The sequence below is a fragment of the Aspergillus lucknowensis genome, assembly GCF_044049455.1.
Source record: "Aspergillus lucknowensis strain CBS 449.75 chromosome Unknown BJX67scaffold_50, whole genome shotgun sequence".
Taxonomy (NCBI): domain Eukaryota; kingdom Fungi; phylum Ascomycota; class Eurotiomycetes; order Eurotiales; family Aspergillaceae; genus Aspergillus; species Aspergillus lucknowensis.
The window spans coordinates 85,623-107,081 of NW_027263594.1; the positions used below are offsets into that span (position 1 = coordinate 85,623).

Below are 21,459 nucleotides of genomic sequence, written 5' to 3' on the forward strand. Positions count from 1 at the left end.
AACGACGAAATTATTATCACTAGATATTCCTCGATTACATGCTCTTTATGCAAGAGTAAGTCGATTGCCTACCTCAGCCCGTGCCCTTCGAATTCCTCGGTGTTTTGCACAGTGACAACGCGTATCCCACCACGAGCGGAGCAGTTCTAATGAGACCAGGTTGATGCGTGAAGCCTCCATCCGATCGCGCAAGGCGGGTGAAAAGAATATTAGTGCGAATTCCGTACGGAAGGTGACCGAGGTACGTCGCTTGACAACAGGCTGCTGCGTTTGGATGCAACTAACCAAGGTGTCTTTGGGCACGCAGAAAACGCTACGAAAGTTCAAGGGTTGACTGATGGTTCCCTTCGCGATATGAAGCTTTCCGGAGGATTTGCGAGTTGTGACCAAGGCAATTGTCAGGGCGTTATTGCGTGACGCTCTACAGGCCTCACGGTTTGAACGGGCTCTTCATCCTAGATGTTGAATGAAGGTAATGGGTTATTAGAGTGAATGGCGTTATATGTTATCAAAGTTAAGATACCCAATTATTGTACGTTTGTTGTCAGAAAATACAGTCTTTCGTAACTTGAGACCTAAAGCTCCGTCCCTTTGTATCTTGCAAAGTGTCCATGAGACCCATGAACAATCAGTTGCTCCAAGCCTACTCAGTACAGAGACACTTGATAATGAAACCACGTTGTGTGGTGTTGGGCTGGTCGCCCGCAGCACGCGACAATTTAAGGCGGCGCTGAGGTTTGGCGTCGGCGACCCGCCTTGCTTTCTTCTGCCCTCCACTCGTTTCTACACGTCAGTTCTTCCTCTCCTCTGTTCAGTTTGACTGGCAATCCCATAACCAGCTGCTTGAGCTTTTTTTCAGCTCCGTCTCATCTCATAATATTCTCTTCCTTCTTTATCATCTTAATTTCCACATACTACGCCCGCGAGAGTCAAGTTAAGGCGCTCTTCGACCCACATAATGTCTGCCGACACCGCTGCACAATCTCCCTCTCCCTCAGAAGCAAAGCTGGACAGTGTTACCAATTCGACCGCAGCTCCTACCGCTACCTCTTCTCCGGCACTTGCGGAATATCCCCGCTATAAAGAACTACAGAAGTATGATCGTCCCGAGCTCATATTCGCGGGTCCTGTGGTTTCCTATGCAACTCTGTATCGGGATCGGACACGGTGCTAACTGGACGGACAGGAGCTTGCGCAATGCCTTGAAGAAGCGAGTAAGTTTCTGCCGATGTACCTTGCTTTCTAAACTCGTAACTCACGCTATCCGATCTAGAACGCAACCGCAAAGGTTGATGCTATCATCGCCGAAAACCCGGAAAAATCGCTCGACGAGTTGGTTGAGGAGAACAAAATAAATAACGACCAGAAAGCGCAGGCGCTGAAGAAGCCCGCCCTGCAGGCCACCATTGAGCATCTCGAGGAGCAGATTGCTCACTTCAAGGACTTCGCCGCATTCCTTGAGCAGCGGCAGGCCAACCAGAAGGCTGAGCTGGAGAAGGCATACAAGGAAGAGCTGGAGTCTCTGCGGGAGAAGGCCGCGAGCGCTGTCCCCGAGCCAAAGAAGGACGACTTCAGCAAGCAGTTACTGAGCTTGAGCAAGTTCCTTTGCGCTGCCGCAACTATGAGGCTCTCCGGAGATGAATCTTCTCCCGAGTCCCGCGCTTTCGAGGGCGTTCTGTATCAGGTGTATGGTGGCTCTATGGATGCGGTTGCATCGATGCAGAAGCTCATTGGTGGCGTGGATGAGAATATCGTCAGCGTTGAGGGGCACACGCTCGAAGTCACTTGTAAGGCTACCTTGAACCCTTCCTCGGCGTTGAGACTGACTTTTTCTGCAGACTCAAAAGTCAAAAAACTCTCCGAGGAGCAGATCTCTACCGAAGAGCCAGCTCCAGAAGCAGCGCCAGCGACCGATCCTACCACCGCGAACGCCGCCTACACCGAGCTCCAGGACCCGACCTATGTCGCTGCAGCTGCTACAACGGACATCGCGGGTCCCACGACCGAAGCCGAGAATATCCCTCCCCCTCCACAGACTCTCGTGTCTGATGGTGCGAACGCCGTCGCGGAAGCGGCCTGGGAGCCCCACACCGATCCTCTTGCGTCATCCACGAATACAGAGGGCTTTGTTGAAGTTCCCCGAGACCCTGCCGAAACCGATACTGGCCTTCAGGCAACTATTGCAAACAACGACGCCGACGTAGTGACAGAAGCAAGCGCAGCACCTGCCAAGGCTGGCGGCGACGACTTCAAGCAGGTCGTCCACCATCATCAGAGACAACCTAGCTTCCGTGGCCGTGGCCGCGGCCGTGGGCGTGGCGGCGATGGATTCCGAGGACGTGGTCGTGGTGATGGCCGCGGTCGTGGTCGGGGCCGTGGTGGTCGTGGACGTGGAGGACCCAACGGTGCTCCCGCCGCGCCCGCCGCGCCTCAATAGCTGCAACCGACGAACAAATACTTATCCACATTCTGAACGGCGGAGCCATTCTCTTTCATCCACAGATACGGTCTGTCTTTCTACCCACGACCTCCTTCTCGGCCTTGTCGATGTCTATTTCCCTTCTCTCATAATCTCTTCACGGGTAACGGTGGTGTTATGGTTCACGAATTCTATGAATTTTTCGAAATGATTACAACAAGACTTTGCAGGGAGAGGTTACCCTGGTCCGGAGTTTTACTCGGGATTTTTTTTTCTCCTTGATTTCCGGATGGCTACTGCACAAAAGTTTCTTTTGCTGCTTGTGTTGCAGTTATTGAGCGTGCATATGATGCTCTTCCATATCTCTTGATATCTTGTTTCTATTTACTGTGATCCGAATGGTGCGCTCATTCTACGTTCGTGATGGCTACAGCGCGTCGATTCCCTTCTCAATACCCACATATCTTCCCTTCGACCTGTAATTTAGTTTGGCTCATCTTATCGACATATAAAGCTTGGAGAAGCGGGTTGGGCAGTTGACATGGTGGGCGAAGAGGGTGTCGACTGGGCTGGATAGACAGGAGATAGTAAGGATGGATGAATTGATGGTTGGCAGATTTCTGGCCTCGAATATGCGTGCATCTGTCCTCTTCGTCCGTTGCATACCCCCGGAGTACCCCTCCCACGGTCCAACGCTCTCATACCCTGGGTGCTTTTGAAGCAAGTATGATATGCCTAATTTGGGCACCCGGACGTGGGTAGGGTCTTGGGCTCAGATAACTCAATCCACTGAGGAAAATATGAGCTCCAGCTTGAATGCTGCTTACCGAATCGAGCTATTCTCCCCAATACCGTGGACTGGTTTATAGTATACTGGTAGGTATGGATTGGATTCCTGATACGGATACTCATACGCCACACACTCAACGAGGAGGTTGAGTTAAGATATATCCGTGTCCGGCGTCAATTGCTTACGCCGAAAGACAATCTTCCCCATGTAGTTCTAATGAGAGAAAATCCGGCCTTTGTGGTTCCCTCGTCTCTTGGGATGAGTTCTGCGCTTTGCATCCCGAGGTGGAGGCCGAGGCACGGCAGATGAAGCAGGCCGATCGAGGCGGACATTTGATGAACCAGACCTTGTTTCGAGTCGCCGGAGTCCGTCCACCATCAGACCCAGGAGGCAAGGCTGGGAAGAGCTGAGAGTGGCTGATGGATGTCTTGTGTATTCGGAGGCTGTTTCTGATTGGGGGAGATGATTTGAGATCCATGGAGGACAAATAGTCGCAGAATGACATAATGTTTGCTGGCCTTTTTATTTTTATTTATTTATTTATTTATTTTTTAATTTCTATTATTATTGTCATGGAGCACTTGAAGCCAGCTTGCCTCAGCTGAACCCTTCGAGATATTTCTTCGATGAGTCTCCTTCCTCTCTCTCTTCTCTAAAGGCATCCTTCCTCAGTTTGCTTCTGCATCGCCCACAATATGGCCGTGCCCGCGGACCAGCGCAAGAAGATCCTCAAGGTCTTGATGGCCTCCTTGCTCCTCGACCTGGTAGCCATCCCCTATTCCCGTATCGTGACTCTTCTAACATCTACTTCATAGATCTCATTCACATTTATACTCCCCCTCTTCCCATCTCTCCTCTCTTTCTACTGCACCCAAGACCCCGCGCCAACCTCCACCTTGAATCGCGTCTTCCACTATCTCAATGCCTACAAGAACTCGTTCGCAAAGCCCATCGATTCGCGCTATGATATTGTCCTCCTCGGCGGTGCCCTGGGCTCCCTCTTCTCTCTCCTCCAAGCAATCGCCGCCCCCTTCATCGGCCGCCTATCAGACAAGCACGGCCGCCGCACAGCCCTCCTCGCCTCCATGGTCGGAAACACGCTCAGCGTCGCGCTCTGGGTTGCCGCGACGGACTTCCGCACCTTCCTGGCGAGTCGCGTGGTCGGTGGCCTGAGCGAGGGCAATGTCCAGCTCGCGCACGCGATCGCAACGGATATAAGTGACCCGAGTCAACGTGGGTCGACCATGGCCCTCGTAGGTGCGTGCTTCAGTATTGCATTCACCTGCGGCCCAGCACTCGGTGCCTTTCTCTCCAGTATCACGACCGTCAAGGCCAATCCGTTCGCCACGGCAGCGTCCGTCTCCCTTCTCCTCATAGTGCTTGAAACCGTCTACATCTACGCTTGCCTCCCCGAGACGCATCCCCGACTCACAAAGCTGTCGCAAACTTCGTCCTCCTCCTGGACAAAGGATTCCAAGCCATCAACAGAAAAACCAAAGCTAGCCCCCGGCAAACACACCAATAACCCCGCTATCCTAAACATCCTCCACCTCCTCTTCCTCCTGCCCTTCTCAGGAATGGAATTCTCACTCCCCTTCTTAACAGCAACATTCTACACGACCTCCACAGCCTCCCCCTCCGCCCTGAACGGCCGCCTCCTCTCAACAATGGGGCTTATCGCCTCCATCCTGCAGGGCTCCGTCGTCCGACGTCTCCCACCGCTCCTAACGGTGCGAATCGGGGTCGTCTGCGCCACGATCTCGTTCTTCCTCCTCTCTCGAGTCTCAAGCCTACCGGGCCTCTACGCCGCTGCTGCGTTGCTCGCGGTGACCAGCGCAACGGTCGTGACTGGTCTGAACAGTCTGGGGAGTCTGGAGGCGTCGGAGGAGGAGAGGGGCGTTGTTCTGGGGCGGCTGAGGAGCTGGGGACAGGTGGGACGCGCGGCGGGGCCGATACTCTTCTGTTCGTTGTTCTGGTGGGTGGGGAGGGAGGTTGCGTATTTGACGGGTAGTGTTGTTATGGCGGGGGTTTGTGTAGGTGTCTTTTTTGGGTTGAGAGCGCCGAGGACAGAGGTGAAGAGGGAGTAGATGGATGTTGGATGGGTTCCTTTTCAGGATGTGGTATCACCCCTGTGGAGGAGTATCTTCTCTCAACTATATTGTATCTAGTATTTGTTCAATTTAGCCGCTGGACGGGAAGTTGGAAACGCATTGCACCTGCAGGAGATTCATTTGGGTATAGATGATAGACATATAGTACAGCCGTATAATTAAAGTCAAGAAAGGAGATGGTCCATCGTACAACTCCCACTCTACCCGTAAGCCGAGAAAAGGTTAAACTCAGTTACCTATCCTCGCGCCTCCCTCCCTCCCTCCTCCACGCCAATGACCCAGATTTCGATCTCGATCTCGATCTCGGCCTGGATAATACACTGAAAGCCCACCCCCAGACGGTCCCAGGTTCGAACCGGAACAGCCCACCAGTCCCGGCGGCGCAGGACCAGGGTCCAACGACCCGCGCGCCTTGCCAATCAGCCAATCCGTCAGCGTCACGAACTTCGCCGTGCGCTCCCACCCACTTGCATCCTCCGCGTGTTCGATCGTCTGCGTCAGCACGCGGCCCTCCTCGTCAAACGAGAAGATAAACAGACCCGTGAACTGGTCTTCGCTGGAGAGTTTGAAGATCGGGGCGTCGCCGCCGAGTAGCATGCTCAATCCCTTGTTTGTTCCACTTCCGCCTTCGGTTTTATTCAGGCCGGAGTTGCCCGTGTCCGGTTGATGCTTCGGATTGGCCGATGAAGATGTTGACTGCACTGTCGAGGAGGATGAGGAAGAAGCCGTCTGCTCGGTCCTCCATCGAACAACAAGCCTCTCATCCCCTCCACATCCCCCGCCATCTCCATCCTGTCCATGTGCGGCCGCATGAACATGGCCGTCGAGGACCGTCCCTGCACGAACCATCCTCTCGCTCAGTATCTGCAATTTCACATTCCCAACGAGGGGGACACTGCTCCATGCAACGGGGACGGCCCATAGCGCTGCGCGGTACAATGTTCGTCCCTTAACCGTTGGTAAGTGCGGATGCGTCGACGGAAACAGATGTAGTGTCACGTTGGGGGAGAGGATATGCGGCGGAAGCGGGTTTGTGAGGATTGTTGGGAGGAGCGGGGAGAGGATTCGGAGTGCTGCGCAAAGTTGACCCATGTTAGTCGTTCCTACCCTCCAATAGGCGTAGTAGGAAGCAGGAGGAGACGTACTTTTCCCAAGCTTAATAACCCGTTCATCAGGCGGTTTATGGTCTTGGTTTTGTGAATTCAAGTCATCGGTCAGGGAGTATTCGAAGGTAAATCCTGGAGACGATTGGGATGGGAGGAGGGGCAGCGGATTCGAGGAAGACCGAGAGGAAGAGGATGAGCTCGGATTGCGGTAGAGCGGGATATCATGACGGTTTTGCGCGTGGGCTAGAGGTCGGATGTGTGAGGATGCGGCCCTTGATCTTGGTCGGGAGTGTGGTTGGCGGCGGGCGCGAAGAATATGGGAGGTTGAGGAGTAGGAGGTGGATGCAGGGATAGAGTGAGGAATGGCGAGCTTCGGCATCGCGAATAGTGATTAATATTTGATTAATGCATCGGAAGGCGCTTTTTTTATAGAGTACAGACGGAGGTCGAGCGAGAAAGAAATGGAAGAGGAGCCGGCCGAAGTTTGGACGGAAAAAAAGACTCCAATTGAGCGATGACGTCGGAGGGCTGGCCACTCAGAATCAACCAGGATAAGGCGCAACAATGCCATTAAAAATCTAGGCTATATATGGTATCAATTTTTCAAGTGCAATCTTAAGCTGGTCATACAATCGTAAATCTCAAGCCAGTTCATCATCATCGTCCTCCCCTGTATATCGCCGCTCAGCCAGGTCTCGGATCTTATCCTCCAGCACACCTCGACCATACCGCTGCGCAACTTTGACGGCAGCCTCAACCATCTTGCCGTTGCGGTCTTTCATCATATGCACCAGTTCCAGCGCCTTCATACCACGGTCTTCGCCCTCGCGACATTCAATAGCTAAGAGCTGCAGGAGGACCTTGTCGAGTTCTAATTCCTTCCGCGAGAGTTCCGCGCGTTGCGTTGCCGTCGCATGCGTAGATGAGATTAGATCTTTGAAGAGTGAGAGCAAAACGTTACCCCGGACAAAAGACTCTTCTAAGCGCATATTATCGTTGCGAGAAGCGCCCTCCTCCTCGTCCTCTTGCGCTTTCCCGGGCTTGTCGGAGATCGGTATCCGGAACTCGAATTCACTGAGCATCGGCCGCGGGAAGTAGGGGTATCGATCACCTCCTTTCAAGATGATGCAGTGAAACTTGTCTTGCGCGACTGCGATAGGCCAGTATGTCTCCTCCTTGCGTCCGGTTGCCAAACGCTCCAGCTGCTTTGTGTCGAGAAGTGGAACCCAGCGCGCCTGGCCTGGTGTGCGCCAATGCTGGAGAACCAGTAGCACGCCTTCCGAGTCGTAGATACAGGGATCCTACTCAGTCAGCCAAGTTTCGATAGCACGGTTTCTGTACTCACTCCTCTGTCCGAGAAAAAGACGCTCTTTAGTTCCGAACCCTCGGGGATAGCAACGACGTCCTCATTCTGGCAAATCTCATCGCGTTTGACGTTTTCAACTGAGTACCGTAGCGTTGCCGTCCGCCCATCGCTTCCGAGTGGACCGTTCCCGATGGTCATGACATAGTCTCGCCAGGCGGCGCAAGTCACAGCTGGGCTCTTCTGCCTGTATACCTTGAAAGGCGTCCCATATAATGTGTACACTCGCACGTAGTCTTTCGTCGTCACCGCAACGATGTATGATTCACTTAGCGCCAGCGCTGGTTCTATTAGCTCAGTCCTCCTAATTCAGCGGCCTTCATACCTCTAATGTGTTCTCCCTCCGGAAGCTGAGTCCTCCAGTCCGCTCGTGTGGTCCATGTCTCATGCGGACGGTAAAATATCGTAGCTGGACCGTCACTCGGGTTGTTGGAAAACAGAGCTCCATGTTCATCTACGCTTGTTAGTGACTGTATAAACTCAATTCAGGCATGACATACTCAGGCACGCTCGGTCATACAAATAGGGGTCCGTAAAGTGGAAATCGCGATGCAGCTCTCGGTCGTAGAACTCTACCGTCACCGTGTTGTGAGTTTCCTGATCAACAGTCCAGACGGCACCCGTCAAGTTCAAGCCTGCATCTGTTAGTCCATATCTCGTAATATGATGAATGGTCTCTTACAAAGGTACCGGCGGTTCCCCCTCCATGGCGTACTACCCGGCTGCAGCGGAAGATGGACATTGGGTTTCGCAAACGACGCCAACACCCGCTTACCAACATGTCCATCAATATCATCCAGATGCCCATTCGTGCGTTTCCCATGCCCGTTTAACCCCTCAGCATAGCCCGCCCCATCGTCGTCGTCAACAAAGTCATCCATGTCTTCGTCGTATCCTAGGATATCATCGAGAGAGTCAGGGCTACCCAGCCTCTCCCTACGTTGCGCCTCCTTCGGTCGATTCGCCAACGGTCGTCTCGCATTATCGGAGATCTCAGTCAATGCGCCGGGGAAAATAGGAGCTGCTTGCAGGGGCTTCTGAAGGAAAGGCTGATGGTCTTTGGACAAAAAACCATCATAGATGAAAAGCTCTCCGTCGGACGTAGTAAGCGATAGCGCGTTTTTCGTCGGATGCCAGTCGACGTTGATCACGTTTGGCAAGTCATATTGCCGTAGAATTTTCTGCGTCTTGCTATCCCAGAGAAGAACCTGCCCGTCTTTGGCAGCCGTCACAAGAAGCGCCCCGTTAGGAGACCAGCTCACAGCCGTGATATCCCCATTGTGGCCTCCAGAGAAAGTCATCTCCTTCTTCCACTCGCCAACGGAGAACACGGCTACGTCCCTCGTCGCCTCGGCCGTCGCGAACGCCGTCCCGTCAGGATGCCACACCACTCTCGCGGTCGCTTCGTCTTCCGGCTCAAGTCGTCGAATCACGCCGTCAAGCTTTCGTACAAGTTCTGGCTCTTCTGCGTCCAGAGAATACAGGTACACAATTCCATCCGTACACGAGACTGCCACGAACCGTCCGTTCGGATCGAATGTAATATGCTTCGTCCCCTTCGCCTGCTCACGCAGGTACTTGACCTTGGTCATATCCTCGATGTTCACCAATTTTACCGTGAGTTCACTGCCCCGTCATTAGCCGTCGCATGGCATCATAAGTTAGGTGGTAAGTGACTCACTCGCTCGCAACAGCAACCCACTCTCTATCTTTCGTAATCCCGATATCTCGCACAGGCAACGCACAGCGGACCAGTAACTTTTCCATGCGTCCCGAATGAACCTCGTATTGCCAGACCGTCCCGTCTTCAGCGCCCATGAAGAAGTACTCATTCTGTGTATATTAGCTACCAAGTCTCGTAAGATGTATTCCGCGCAATGGCATACTGTAGCACCAATCCCAAGATGTCCATCGGCTCCCTCCTCAACGGTCTTCGGCTCCCCATCCTGTCCAACGGTGTATATACGGATCGCAGAATTTGAGCCTCCGGTGATAATGTATCGGCCATCCGGGGTATATGTTAGGACTGTCGGTCCGGGGGTATCTGATTACGTTCGAGGTCGAGCATGTCAGTTCCTGGAGCCAAGTCTTCATGAGATGGGTTAAGTCAAACAGGGTACGTACGGGCTGGCCGACCCCGAGGTCGCATCGGTTCGGACATTGTGAGGGACTTTCAACAGAAAACTGAAATGAGACGATGGGGCCACCGTACTCTTTTCAGCATGTCATCGCTGATGTCCAAGACAATTGACATTGGCAATGCAGAGGGAGCGCCGCGGATGAGACGACGCGTTGGGCGCGACGCGTTCCTTCCTAATCAAGTAATATGAGGGCTTAGGGCACAGGGTCAGGGCAACCATGCATTACTTTGTTCTTTCAAGCATCGAAGGGTAGAAACGGTGCAATAACTTCAGATACGCAAAATGCTAATTACTTGACCCGCCATTAGCCGCAAGGAAGTCAAAGTCAGCACCGTCTTGCGCCTGGTTGACAGCCCGCTCATATAGCCCACGATAACCCCGTCGTTTCGGCTTCGCCTCTCGAGCAAATACCGCCTTCCTCGCCTCGATGCGGGATCCCAGCTCCTCGTTGGAAATATCTAGGGAAAGCTTTCGCTTCTCTACGTCGCATGTAATGAGGTCGCCTGTTTGAACAATGCCAAATGGGGACTCAGGGAGTGCCGACTCCGGAGAGATATGCAGGATGATTGTCCCCCCGGCTGTACCTGACATCCGTCCGTCCGAGATACGGAGAATATCCTTTACACCTGCAGACGCAAGCTTACGTGGGATAGGGAGAAGACCGGCTTCGGGCATACCGGGGTTGCCGATTGGTCCGATGCCCTTGAGGACGAGTACCGAGTTTGCCGTTACTTCGAGGTTAGGGTCATCAATTCGCTTGGCTAGGTCAGCGGAGTCCTCGAATACCACTGCAGGTCCGGTGTGAGAGAGGAGGGCACGATCTTTCGATGCGGAAGCTTTCATGACCGCGCCGTTGGGTGCTATGTTACCACTCAGGACAACCAGTGATGAGCCTGGGTAGAGAGGGTCTGATAACGGTCTGATAATCCGTCGAGAGAGTGGAAATTCCCGAAATGGTGAGGAGTCTAAGATATCGCCGAGTGTTTGACCAGTGATTGTCTTCGCAGAGAGATGTAGTAGTGGACGGAGGGTATGGAGGAGCGCCAACATTCCGCCGGCGTTATGGAAATCAGTCATGTAGTTGTCACCACTGGGTTTAAGGTCTACCAGCAGAGGCGTCTTGCGGCCGACCTCTTCGAAGGTTTGGAGGGTAATCACGCCCTGAGTCTTGGGGTTCCGATTGGCAATGGCCATGAGATGAACGACTGCGTTTGTGGACCCCCCGATTGCTTGGAGAACAGTGATAGCGTTGAGAAAGGACTCTTTTGATAGGATATCTTGAGGCTTCCACTTGTTGCGCGCCGCTATTATGGCATTGGCGCCTGTTTCTTCCGCAACTCGAGCTCTTGCAGAAGAAACAGCCGGTGCAGAAGCTCCTCGCAGTGGCATCATACCCAGAGCCGCAGTGATACAAGCCATTGTGCTAGCGGTGCCCATGACACCGCAGGTTCCGATCTAATCACGTCAGCCTCTGAAGCATCAACACTGGACTCTATAAAGGTGTGCTAACCGTGGGAGCAAGTTCCTCATTAATGGCCGAGATCTCCTCAATATCAATCTCCCCGGCACGGAAAGAAGCCCAGTTATTCCGGCAGTCCGTGCAGGCACCTATCCTCTGGCCCCGATGGCTTCCAGGCATCATGGGCCCAGTAATCAACGGTAATACCGGCTTATTCGCCGATATCCCACCCATCAGCTGCGCAGGAACTGTCTTATCACATCCTATACAACATCAATATACGAACGAGATCTCTATGAGAAAAGGGAGAATACACACCCCCAATCATGACACACGCATCCAGAGGTTGAGCACGGATCATCTCCTCCGTATCCATGCTCATAAGATTCCGCAGAAACATACTCGTCGGATGTGAGAACGACTCGTGCACACTGATAGTTGGGAACTCAACCGCGAGCCCGCCATTGAACTGGATCCCTCGCTTCGCCGCTTCGATAAGCTGGGGTACGTTTCCGTGACAGGGATTGAACCCGGAGTAAGTGTTGATGATTCCAATGATTGGCCTCGAAAGAGCATCTTCAGAGTACCCCAATGCCTTGACGAAGACCTTCCTGAGGAAGAGTGAGAAATGGGCGTCCCCGTAGGAGGTTAGCCCTTGTCGGAGGCCGGAGGTGGAGGATATTGCTGTAGAGAGGTCGTAGTCGTTGGGAGGATGGGATGCATCCTGCTCCATATTTACTGACCGACTGTGCTTTATTCTTCGAGGTATTCGGCGTTAGAGTAGACAGTCAAGCCATACAATCCTTGTTTTCCATGGTCACGTATTTGAACTTGTGGATGATGCAACCACAATCGGCGCAAGTCCGCTCCGGATTCTTTTCCACTCCCGAAGCAACGTCACTCCAATTGGCCTTTGGGTGTCAAATTGATGGAGCCTGCTTGGTTTCAACGAAGAGCCAATTCGTCCGGAAGATCTCTGCGAGCACCCTGCTCTTGGTGGGCGGCCCTCCATAACTTCCCCACTTTATTGTCGATATTGCTTGATGCAACATAATTCTATACATACACGCGGAATTGACTCATTTAAACTACTTACATCGCATCATGAAGCAAAACGGGGTGTGATCCGTACTCGAATATCGTTCTTCGGGAGAAAAGCGGCACTGGAAATCTTGTGCTCTGGAATCTTGAATTTCTCCCCATGTGCCGGTTCGACCTGCCATAAAGACACGATGGCAGCAGAGAGAGCCAAGATCTTTTTCTCCGCAAAGGCTTTCCCTTTGCATGCGGGCATACCTTCGCCGAATGGAGTCATGCCTTCGAGCTTTGCGCGCCTCTCACCGGTTTGAGGATCGGTTCGAATGAACCTTAGAGGATCGAATTGATGGGGGTTGGGGAATTGAACGGAGTTATTATGGAGGACCCCGTGAGGAATGATTATTAGCTCACCCTTCTTGAGATTGTAGGACCGTGGACCTTGTTGACCAGCATTTTTAGCCTCTTCCTCTGATTCTGCGACAGTCAGATCTGCCGTCAGCTGTCGGAAAGAGAGGCCCGCCGAATCTAAGCGTAGAGTTTCATAGAACGTTGCCTTGAAGAGTTGGCACTCAGACAACCGATTGATGTCGATGGTAATTCTGGGTGCTTCTAGGATAGGAAAGCCAGTTTCTTCCCTCGTCGGCCTGAATACTTTGACAAACGGTGCAATTTCCTTCCGTATTTCCTCCAAGAGATGGGGGTCAGCGTACAGGTGGAGGAGGTGATAGAAGACAATGTTCGGCGAGTTCCCGTTCATGGCCCACAGTAAGGATAGATGTGCTGGAGCGGCGTCTTCTGGTGACAAGCCCAGGTCTTTCGCCATGCGAACTCGTTTCTTGATCGGCTCTGAGACGTCCTCGAGGTCACGCAGATCACGAAATTCCGCCCCGATCTCTTTACCTTCGTCCCAGAATAGAAGCGCTTGATGGAATACTGTGAGCATATCTAATAGCCGGTCACGGGCAACATATGCTCTGGAAATGATGGGCGTCAACCAGCGTGGCGGTCCCATAGATAGTGTGGGAAACCGATCATCGATGCTCCAGATGTCTTCGAGCAAGCTCGGAAAAGTCTCTAGAATGGCTTGACCGAACATAGAAGCAGTTGTCGTGGTTCCAACGAAGTATCTGATGAGCGCAAAGAAATCCACTTCGCAGACGTGTCGATCCGTTCTATCCGCGACAGTAACGTCTCCCGGACGCTCCCATGGCATCTGGTCAATGATGGCCGGGCAGAAGGTCACTAAGTTCGGAGTTTCCCGTTGGATGAAACGAACCGCTGCTGCTGAAGTCTGCGACAGCGAAGGCTCGTGCATGAACTGATTAGGAATGTTATGGTGGAACACGCGGAGGTCAGTGGGATCCAACTTCTTGAACGCGCCCTTGTCACCAAAAACCTTCTGGGAGACATGGTGAATCAGAGGCGCCGTTGTTATGCCTCTAAATAAGAGAACAGACTTGATCATCGACGGCGACATGACAATAATATGGCGTGCGCCGCCCAACAATATGCCAAATACGGGCTCATTCATGCGATTCCTACTGTTGTCAGATTTTGCCCTGAACGACGTGTAATATACTGACCTCGCCTTTTCAAGAAAGCCTATGTAATTTCGAGCAAATGATAAGCTATGTCCCAGCCATGGAATCCAATACGGCACAACCCTGGGTCGGCGCGCTTGCGAGCAGCTCGTCTTCCCTGTGCGGCTCTGAAAGCCACTGAAGATGCGTGTGAGGATAAGAATTAAAGCTACAGTGAGGGTTGCCACTGCGCCCAACAATTTTGGCTGCATCCTATCGTCGATTGCCTGTACGAGTATTGTGTTCATTGTCCCCTTGTGTATCTCTAGAATTTGCTGCAAGAAAACTGGAGTAGATAGCCAGGATATATGAATGCATGTGAAAGATGTGAAGAGCGAGTAGATACCTACTTTGCAGACATGATGGTGTGAGAAGTATGAGCTTCAAAATCTCATGAGTAGTGTGAGAAGTTGGCCAAACCTGCTCGAAAGTGGCACGTATTGGAAGTAACGTCTTTCCCAAGCGAGTCGATCACCCAACCGAACCGATCACCTTGGTATTCCATATTAAATGTCTATTTTTCAAATTAACTATCTCAACCACCACCTAATCTAGACTAATAAAATGAATATAATTAGGTATATATAATATAAAACTATTAAGTAGCAGGACTGCGAGTAGTAAAACAGCGGCCAAAGCAGCCATTTTGCTGCCTGCTAGCGGTCTACCTGTGCCCAATTGGAGCGTTACACATATCTATCAATACTATTTGATTAACTAAATAAGTAATCCTTCTAACTACAAGATAGACTGTGGCTGTTGGCGTGGAGTTCTTAAGCAAGAAGAATATTTCAGGTTAATTGTGAATGCTTCAGTCCAGATTTACAGAGTACATTACAGCATCAACACTTTCGGAAATAGCTCTCAATCAATGCTCGCTTGACAAAACCTTCTGGAGCACCGCGCCCTCAGCTTCATACTTGCTGATCTTGTTCTGCGAACTGTATACCTTATTCAACAGCCACTGAATTCTCCCAGTGATTTCTCGTGGCTGCTTCGGGAGCTTGCCAAGCAGGAGGAGCTCTTCTTCATACGTTCCAATGCTCTTGTTTTCTTTGCTGATCAGCTGCGATAAAATCTCGAGGTCCAGCCGACTACTCAAGGTCTTGTTCTCTGTCAACCGCTTGAATACTGCCTGGTAAACAGGTCGTCCAGGCTTCACCCGCTCAGGTGATCCATTCACGGTGGCAATGGAGATGAGCTCCGCCTGCTCAAGTGCTCGGAGAGCCGTCTGGCCATCGGATTTGAATAAGTCAGATTGAACGACCTGGTTGTACGGCACACTGCCGTCTTTGGAATGTGCCAGCGTTTTTATCAGGTGCCACGCCTGCTGATGGTTCCACTGCTGCGAATCCGTCTCAGGGCTCAGGATGAACATTTTCAATATTTCCGAAGCTGATTGTTCCACGATTCGGCTAACCGCTCCTGTTGCAATTTAGTACTGGATATAAACAAGTTCAGCGAACTTACCTCGCGGTGTTTCGCCAGCCTCAATGCGATGTGCCATGAACTCAAGGTCCGTCACTCGTCCTCCTAACACCGCAATACAGCTATCTAGTTCTGTCAAGTCCTCCTCTTTCTGCGCAGGCTTGTTCTTATTCTTTGCTTCCTGCTCCAGGTGGCTGAGGACGAATCGTCGGCCAACTTCAAGGGAGCAATCGCCCAGGGAGATTGTTCGGAAGACCGAGTTCGGCAAAGCTTTACTCAGAGGTTTTGAGAATGAAACGTCGGTGGTCAGGAAAATGACATGCGCAATATTCCCTGTGGTTAACCCAGCAGCCCACTCTGTGATCTTGTCATACACCACGCCGCCCTCGGCGTTGTTGTGCAGGTAGTTGTCAATGACCACAACAGGACGTAGCTCGGGATGGGCTTCCAAAAACTCCTCGTCCGTAAGCTGTGCGTCTGGATCAGTCTTCTTTCGGTTCTCTAACGTAATTCCTTTCAGGGCTATGGCAGTATTTTGCCAGATATTACTAAGCTGAGCATCAAGGGTTTCGGAAAAGCCAGCCTTTGTTCCAATCATTCCCTGCGCAGCAAGGTCGATGAAACTGCTGATGCTATTCATCCATGAGAACATTGGCCGGTAGCCTACTTGGCTAGCCGCACGAGCAATCTTGGACGTGTCACCCTTAGCGTCTTGAATCTGTTTGCAATCGATGACGAGCTTGTACTTATGGTCTTTGAGAGTCCGGTCGAGAACCAGCTCGCGCTTTCCTGAGCCGCGAGGCCCGTGGATCACGATAAAAGTTTCCAAGTTCTCCGTCAACCAGGACTGGAGCTGAGCGATATCGCTTTGTCGGTCCTCCCAAATTGCTGTCAGTCTGCGACTATCGGAGTTGCTCTGCCCGAAGTAGATATTCGCTTTGCTGACTTGGTACCGGACCCATTTCACGAATTTGCTTCCTTCAGTATGGAGAGTTGCTTTAATCTTCAGCTTGATGAAGAAGGTACGGATTGGGTCGAAGACGGTCACCGTGATAGCCGCAATAAGAGCGGCGAGAGCGGGAATCACCAAACGGGGATGATTCAACAGCCAGTCTTTGAACATAGACAGGCGGATCTTCCGTTCATATTTGATCTTCACGCGCGTGCCAGACTTACCTCCGCCTTCCTTCGGAGGTATCGTGAATCCATGGATGCAGCTCTTCGCCATAACAGCATTGCTAGGACGAGTGAACTCCACTAGGGCATACCTTGGGGCTATTTTGGAGTCTGGAGGTTGCCTTTCGATATCCCGAAGTTTGCCATATTTGCGGAACAGAGTGTACAGGACCTCCGTAGTTAATTCGGCCGCGGATCCCTCTGGCTCGGCTGGATGAAATTCAACTTTGATGCGCTGACTGGGAATGCGGTAAAGGTCCTCGATCCACGGTTTTCCCAATACCCGGGAAACAGTCGCTTGTTGGAATGGATTGAACCAAGGCCGGATAGGATGCTTGACTAAGTGATCCTTAATTGCACCCTCGATATCAACGTCTGTGGCACCCGCTGTGCGGGCGTACTTTACAAAAGCACCACCTTCGCGAAATCGCGGAATAACATCTTTGATGTCGATATTTAAACCCTGTGGGAATACTTGGCGGATTATATGCAGCGGATCAGATGCTGCAAGGTGCGGGCGGTTGATACGTTTCAGCGCTTTCTCATACGACTGAGTGCCGTTGAGGGGTCCTAGGAGAAGGAGCCATTGGAGTTTCGGTGGGAAGATGTCTATATCCTGTTAGATCTGCTGAATTCATGATCGATGGCGGAGGTTGTCTCACTATTTACAAAAAGTAGACCCTCATTGTCCCCCAGTTCAATGTGTCCCGCCTCGAGCGAGCTCACATGTGAAGAGCTGAGTGCGCTCGCTTGTCGGATAATGAAAGATTGCTTTGGAGCCCGGGAAGCAGTACAGCTTCTCCAATATGGTAGGGCCCAATAACCATAAGGCGCCTTCCCGGGAATCAGGGCTCGCATCGTGGTTGCGAATGCGAAAGCATGTTGTAGTCGCAAATTGAGCAAGGGTTGTGCCGAACATAGATGACGTCAGGTGTACAATACTGAACGAAACAGATGGTTAGATTACTAGTACGTTCTGGTACCGTCATAACCGCCCAAAAAGTTACACCGCCAACCAAAGCGGAAACCACCCGTCTTCTCAACTCCCCATTCAAAACACCATCGCCCTTCCAGACGAATCTGGTTTCCGAGAACCATATTTAGAGAAATATGGGCTGGTTCTGGTCAAAAACCCCGCTCCCCCTGAAGGACGAGTCCCGATCTCCTCAACCTCCAACGCCCGAGAACCCCCCAACACCACCGCAGCCGCAATCACAATCACTCACTCGAGAAGACAAAGCGGACGCCGAGTTCAAGCAATTATGGGCAAGCCTTCAAAATGACATCAACCAAGCAGCCTCCTCGACACTAGAAGAATCCTCATCCACGTCCACACAATTCCCGAATGACCTCCAAACCCAGCCAGCATCTATTGCCCCCGAATCCCTCTACCCTGATACCATGTCCTGCCGCTCTGCCTTCGACTACGCTTTCTTCTGCCAGTCGCTGGGCGGTCAATTCGTTAATGTCTATCGATATGGTGAGCTACGGTCGTGCAGTGAGCATTGGGAGAACTTCTGGCTTTGCATGAAGACAAGGACATACTCGGAGAAGGAGAAGAGACGGATAATCCGCGATCATTACCGGAAGAAAGCGATCAAGTATAAGACCGGGCCGAGTAGTGAGGATGTGTGGGAAGTGCGGATGGAGCCGGTTAGAAACGCCTTCCAGGGGGATTTTGCTGCGTTGGAGAGGGAGATGAAAGAGCAGGAGGAGTCGCAGGCGCGCGCAGAGGCACGAGCGGCACAGACGCCAATGCAACGAGCCGCTACTTCTATCTAGACTCCTTTTGTGAGTTATTGCTTTTTCCGTGTTGTATCATACTTCATACTGATTGGCCCCAGGTTGGATACCTTGGCCTCGGTGTCCCTGTGGCTTTGATATGTACAATAACTGTATATTATATAAAGATACGTTCTAATGACAAAGACAAAGATGAAACATCTCCTTCGATGATCTTCAAGAATGCCTATTCTTCCGATGAAAGACTGTTCGGGTTTCAATGGCTCAGAAAGAGCCGACAATAACACCCTTTGTTCGCTCATCCATTGTGACGAAATTACCAGAGATTATAAAGGCAACGCCATCCCAGCTTCAGGAGACTTCGAGCGAGGCTTCGAGTCTCAAATCATCGAGCACACAATGCGTTCAACCCTAACCAAGATTTCAACCCTGATTACTAGTCGCCTCAACATGCCTTCCGTCTACAATCTCATAGACCAAATCTCCGACGTGGTCATCTCCTTCATGTGCTCCAGTGAGCGTCCCTCCTCTCCATACGGTAGTCCACCGTCCTCGCCTTCGCAACCCAACTATCCCCACCCTCGCCATATCATTCCCTTCTCCGATACCCGCGTCAGAGGTACAGGTGAATATCCCCGCCCTAATTCAGGTTCTAACGACAGCAGGAACAGTCCCAATCCCGTGCGCCCCAGGTACACTCGCACCCCCCGAAATGCCAGAAATGTACACTGGGGAGCCATCGCACAGATGCCCGATCCCCCGCACAGGTTCACAGCACCCGGTCTAAACAACTACCCGATTAGAAGAGATAGGAAGATAAATTACGTTTACGGGGCCAGCAACACCCACACCCGAGGCGCTGGTGCTGCCGCCCTCGATAGCAGCCGCAACAACAGCCCCGACGACAACGGCACAACCAGCTACGAAGAACAGCGCTACCCAAACGCCTGGTACTCCAAATCTGGAGCAGGAGAACCCGAACCTGAGTCTGAGTTTGAGTCTGACTCTTTTTCCCGTCCACTGCACCGCACGCATCGCCCACGCAGATCCATCATAAAGCCACCCACGCAGACAGACGACGAAATGCTCCTCCGCAACACATGGTCAATTATCGCTCACCAAGAGGAGCAGATAAATTATATGCACGAGTTCCTATCTTCTTTCTTGATGGTCGGTGAAGACGTCTTAGACAGCATGTGGGAGACCAGTGAAATCGGCATGAGAGAGGATGCCACCAGGCGGGCAAATGCGACGAGGGCCCGGATGAGCCAGAGTTCGCGGGAACCTCCTCGAGAGCCGAGCCCAATGCCACGCCAATTCCACGAGCAGTATCTGCCCCAGCACCAGGACCAGGGGCTGGATTCCTATCCTGAGACTCCGGATGAGTGGGAACTCCCCAGGGGCAGGACAAGGACGCGCAGAGAGTTCAGTCCGACGCAGAGTCAGCAATATCGGCCGCAACCCAGTAGCCCACTCCATGAACCTGCAGGTCCGGATCTGGATTTGGATTTGCGTCCCGAGCGCGAATATGGACGGGAAGGCGCGATGAGTAGACAGGAGGGTGAGGGCGCGTTTAGAGGATTCTCGAGAGTGGAAAGCATCATTGAGGTGTCGGATGAGGAATAATAATTTGTCGCTCTTGCAATGGCACCGCGTAAGTGACTCCCACTTCGAATCAGTCTGATCTGATTTGATATCCGATGAATCGGGAATTGCCGTGCTTACGACCAGGTGTGGCTCCCAAGAGCACTAGTATTAACATGATTAACTGCTATAGCCTGACTATCTTTACTAGCATCAGCGTGGCAGACTCCGCGGTTGGCTGGATGACTGGAATTTTCGGTGTTATTAAGGCTGTCATGACCTTTGTCTAGCTGCTTTTCTTGATTGACTAGCTAGGATAATAGAATCTCTTGCTCGCGGGTGCTATTATTAGCTCGGCCTGCATGTAGGTTATTGGTATATATATCTATGTTGTTTATCCCAAGAAGAACCTAACTAATAAATTAAATGGGGGAGGTATTGCTACCATTTTCTTTTTCTATCTCTAGACTATGAGTATGCCTTGCTATTTCTGCTAAGGATTAATTTATTAAGAGATATATACTACTAGGCTGTCTACATACCCACCTAGAATAGAACCCCCTAGATTATTAACATACTAAATTATGTCTATCCTATACCTCTTCCACTTTTATTTTATTATACTAATAGTTTTTGTATATACAGGAATTCTTCAACCTAAATATCTGCTCTCTCGCGCAAGCTGCTATAATAGCTAGCAACTAGCTCTTTAACTTTCTTATCTCCTGCTTTATAAAGTAAATATTCATGAAAATGAACTACTATATTGTAAGGCGTCGGGATTCGGCGAAAGTATTCAGCCGTCGCAACGCCAGGTGCCAGCAAGCGTCGAGCTGCCTAGTCTTCGTGAGGGAACTTGTTCAGGTTTACGCGGAGGATTATATTGCAAGAGAAACAGAACAAATTGCTTAGGGAACTAGGATACATGCGAGAGTCAGGATCCTCATATAATCGACCGTCGGGCCACCGTCAGGCAGCCATCTGAGCGGGGTCAGAGCAGGGTTGTTGTTGATACCTGTTGGTTCAGGCACCGACCGTGACAATACCCTAGCAAAGTAAGTTATTAAGGTTGAGCCTTAATAAGATACCCATATCCTTGAACAAATACAAAAGACATAGGTTACAGTATTTAGGATATTACCATGCTATTTAGTATTTGTATTAATAGATTATCTCAAGCCATGTTAGGCCACTATGTCATGCAACTGCTAGTATCTCGACCGTGGTCCAAGACTTACACCTTACACCAGCCATGGACTATAGGTAGGACTGTAGATCCTTTAAATGCAGCCTCCCGAAGTGCAGTGTCAATCCTGCACTTCGGGAGATGCTCCTCGTACCACTAATATTTCCTATCGATCGTGGTGTCGCAATCGAAGAAGCTGTGTGGAGATAATAGACTGCAAAGCAAAACCAAAGCATTATTTGATGTTTTGGTGTAGCGGTCAAGAGCTGACCATCTCTTTACGGTATTGTTTGTGTAGGTCGTAGATGGTTGCCTTGGCTTCATACTGAATCTGG

At 51.4% G+C, this 21,459-nt stretch overlaps 8 protein-coding genes across 8 annotated transcripts; 4 read left to right on the forward strand and 4 right to left on the reverse strand.

Moving 5' to 3' along the window:
• The first annotated feature begins 1,073 nt into the window (after positions 1-1,073).
• Positions 1,074-2,693, forward strand: BJX67DRAFT_363270 (uncharacterized protein). The gene has a single exon (XM_071030082.1). It carries the CDS (start codon positions 1,622-1,624, stop codon positions 2,435-2,437), a length of 816 nt encoding a protein of 271 aa, XP_070882539.1. The 5' UTR covers positions 1,074-1,621; the 3' UTR covers positions 2,438-2,693.
• Positions 2,694-3,734: 1,041 nt separating this feature from the next.
• BJX67DRAFT_363272 (putative tetracycline transporter) lies at positions 3,735-5,420 on the forward strand. Its single transcript, XM_071030083.1, has 2 exons — positions 3,735-3,973; positions 4,025-5,420. Exons 1-2 carry the CDS (start codon positions 3,905-3,907, stop codon positions 5,294-5,296), a joined length of 1,341 nt encoding a protein of 446 aa, XP_070882540.1. The 5' UTR covers positions 3,735-3,904; the 3' UTR covers positions 5,297-5,420.
• BJX67DRAFT_363274 (uncharacterized protein) lies at positions 5,421-6,875 on the reverse strand (the record flags this gene model as incomplete). Its single annotated transcript, XM_071030084.1, has 2 exons — positions 6,466-6,875; positions 5,421-6,393 (listed from the first exon to the last, which is right to left on the reverse strand). Coding segments are annotated over exons 1-2 (1,181 nt in total), but the record flags the coding sequence as incomplete, so codon positions are not given.
• A 76-nt stretch (positions 6,876-6,951) lies between these two features.
• On the reverse strand, positions 6,952-10,062 carry BJX67DRAFT_363276 (WD40 repeat domain-containing protein). The gene is made up of 8 exons (XM_071030085.1): positions 9,914-10,062; positions 9,676-9,833; positions 9,471-9,622; positions 8,472-9,415; positions 8,290-8,424; positions 8,115-8,243; positions 7,772-8,070; positions 6,952-7,727 (listed from the first exon to the last, which is right to left on the reverse strand). Exons 1-8 carry the CDS (start codon positions 9,948-9,950, stop codon positions 7,068-7,070), a joined length of 2,514 nt encoding a protein of 837 aa, XP_070882542.1. The 5' UTR covers positions 9,951-10,062; the 3' UTR covers positions 6,952-7,067.
• Positions 10,063-10,177: 115 nt separating this feature from the next.
• ilv3C (putative dihydroxy-acid dehydratase) lies at positions 10,178-12,306 on the reverse strand. The gene is made up of 3 exons (XM_071026269.1): positions 11,708-12,306; positions 11,441-11,652; positions 10,178-11,385 (listed from the first exon to the last, which is right to left on the reverse strand). The coding sequence occupies exons 1-3, from the start codon at positions 12,120-12,122 to the stop codon at positions 10,216-10,218; spliced, it is 1,797 nt and encodes a 598-aa protein (XP_070882543.1). The 5' UTR covers positions 12,123-12,306; the 3' UTR covers positions 10,178-10,215.
• A 185-nt stretch (positions 12,307-12,491) lies between these two features.
• Positions 12,492-17,469, reverse strand: BJX67DRAFT_374469 (RNA12 protein-domain-containing protein; the record flags this gene model as incomplete). Its single annotated transcript, XM_071031554.1, has 5 exons — positions 12,492-13,965; positions 14,011-14,261; positions 14,897-15,432; positions 15,478-17,220; positions 17,274-17,469. 5 exons carry the CDS (start codon positions 17,467-17,469, stop codon positions 12,492-12,494), a joined length of 4,200 nt encoding a protein of 1,399 aa, XP_070882544.1.
• A 191-nt stretch (positions 17,470-17,660) lies between these two features.
• Positions 17,661-18,564, forward strand: BJX67DRAFT_363282 (EMI1 family protein). The gene has a single exon (XM_071030086.1). The coding sequence runs from the start codon at positions 17,722-17,724 to the stop codon at positions 18,391-18,393; it is 672 nt and encodes a 223-aa protein (XP_070882545.1). The 5' UTR covers positions 17,661-17,721; the 3' UTR covers positions 18,394-18,564.
• Positions 18,565-18,919: 355 nt separating this feature from the next.
• Positions 18,920-20,477, forward strand: BJX67DRAFT_363284 (uncharacterized protein). The gene has a single exon (XM_071030087.1). It carries the CDS (start codon positions 19,102-19,104, stop codon positions 19,978-19,980), a length of 879 nt encoding a protein of 292 aa, XP_070882546.1. The 5' UTR covers positions 18,920-19,101; the 3' UTR covers positions 19,981-20,477.
• Positions 20,478-21,459: the final 982 nt, after the last annotated feature.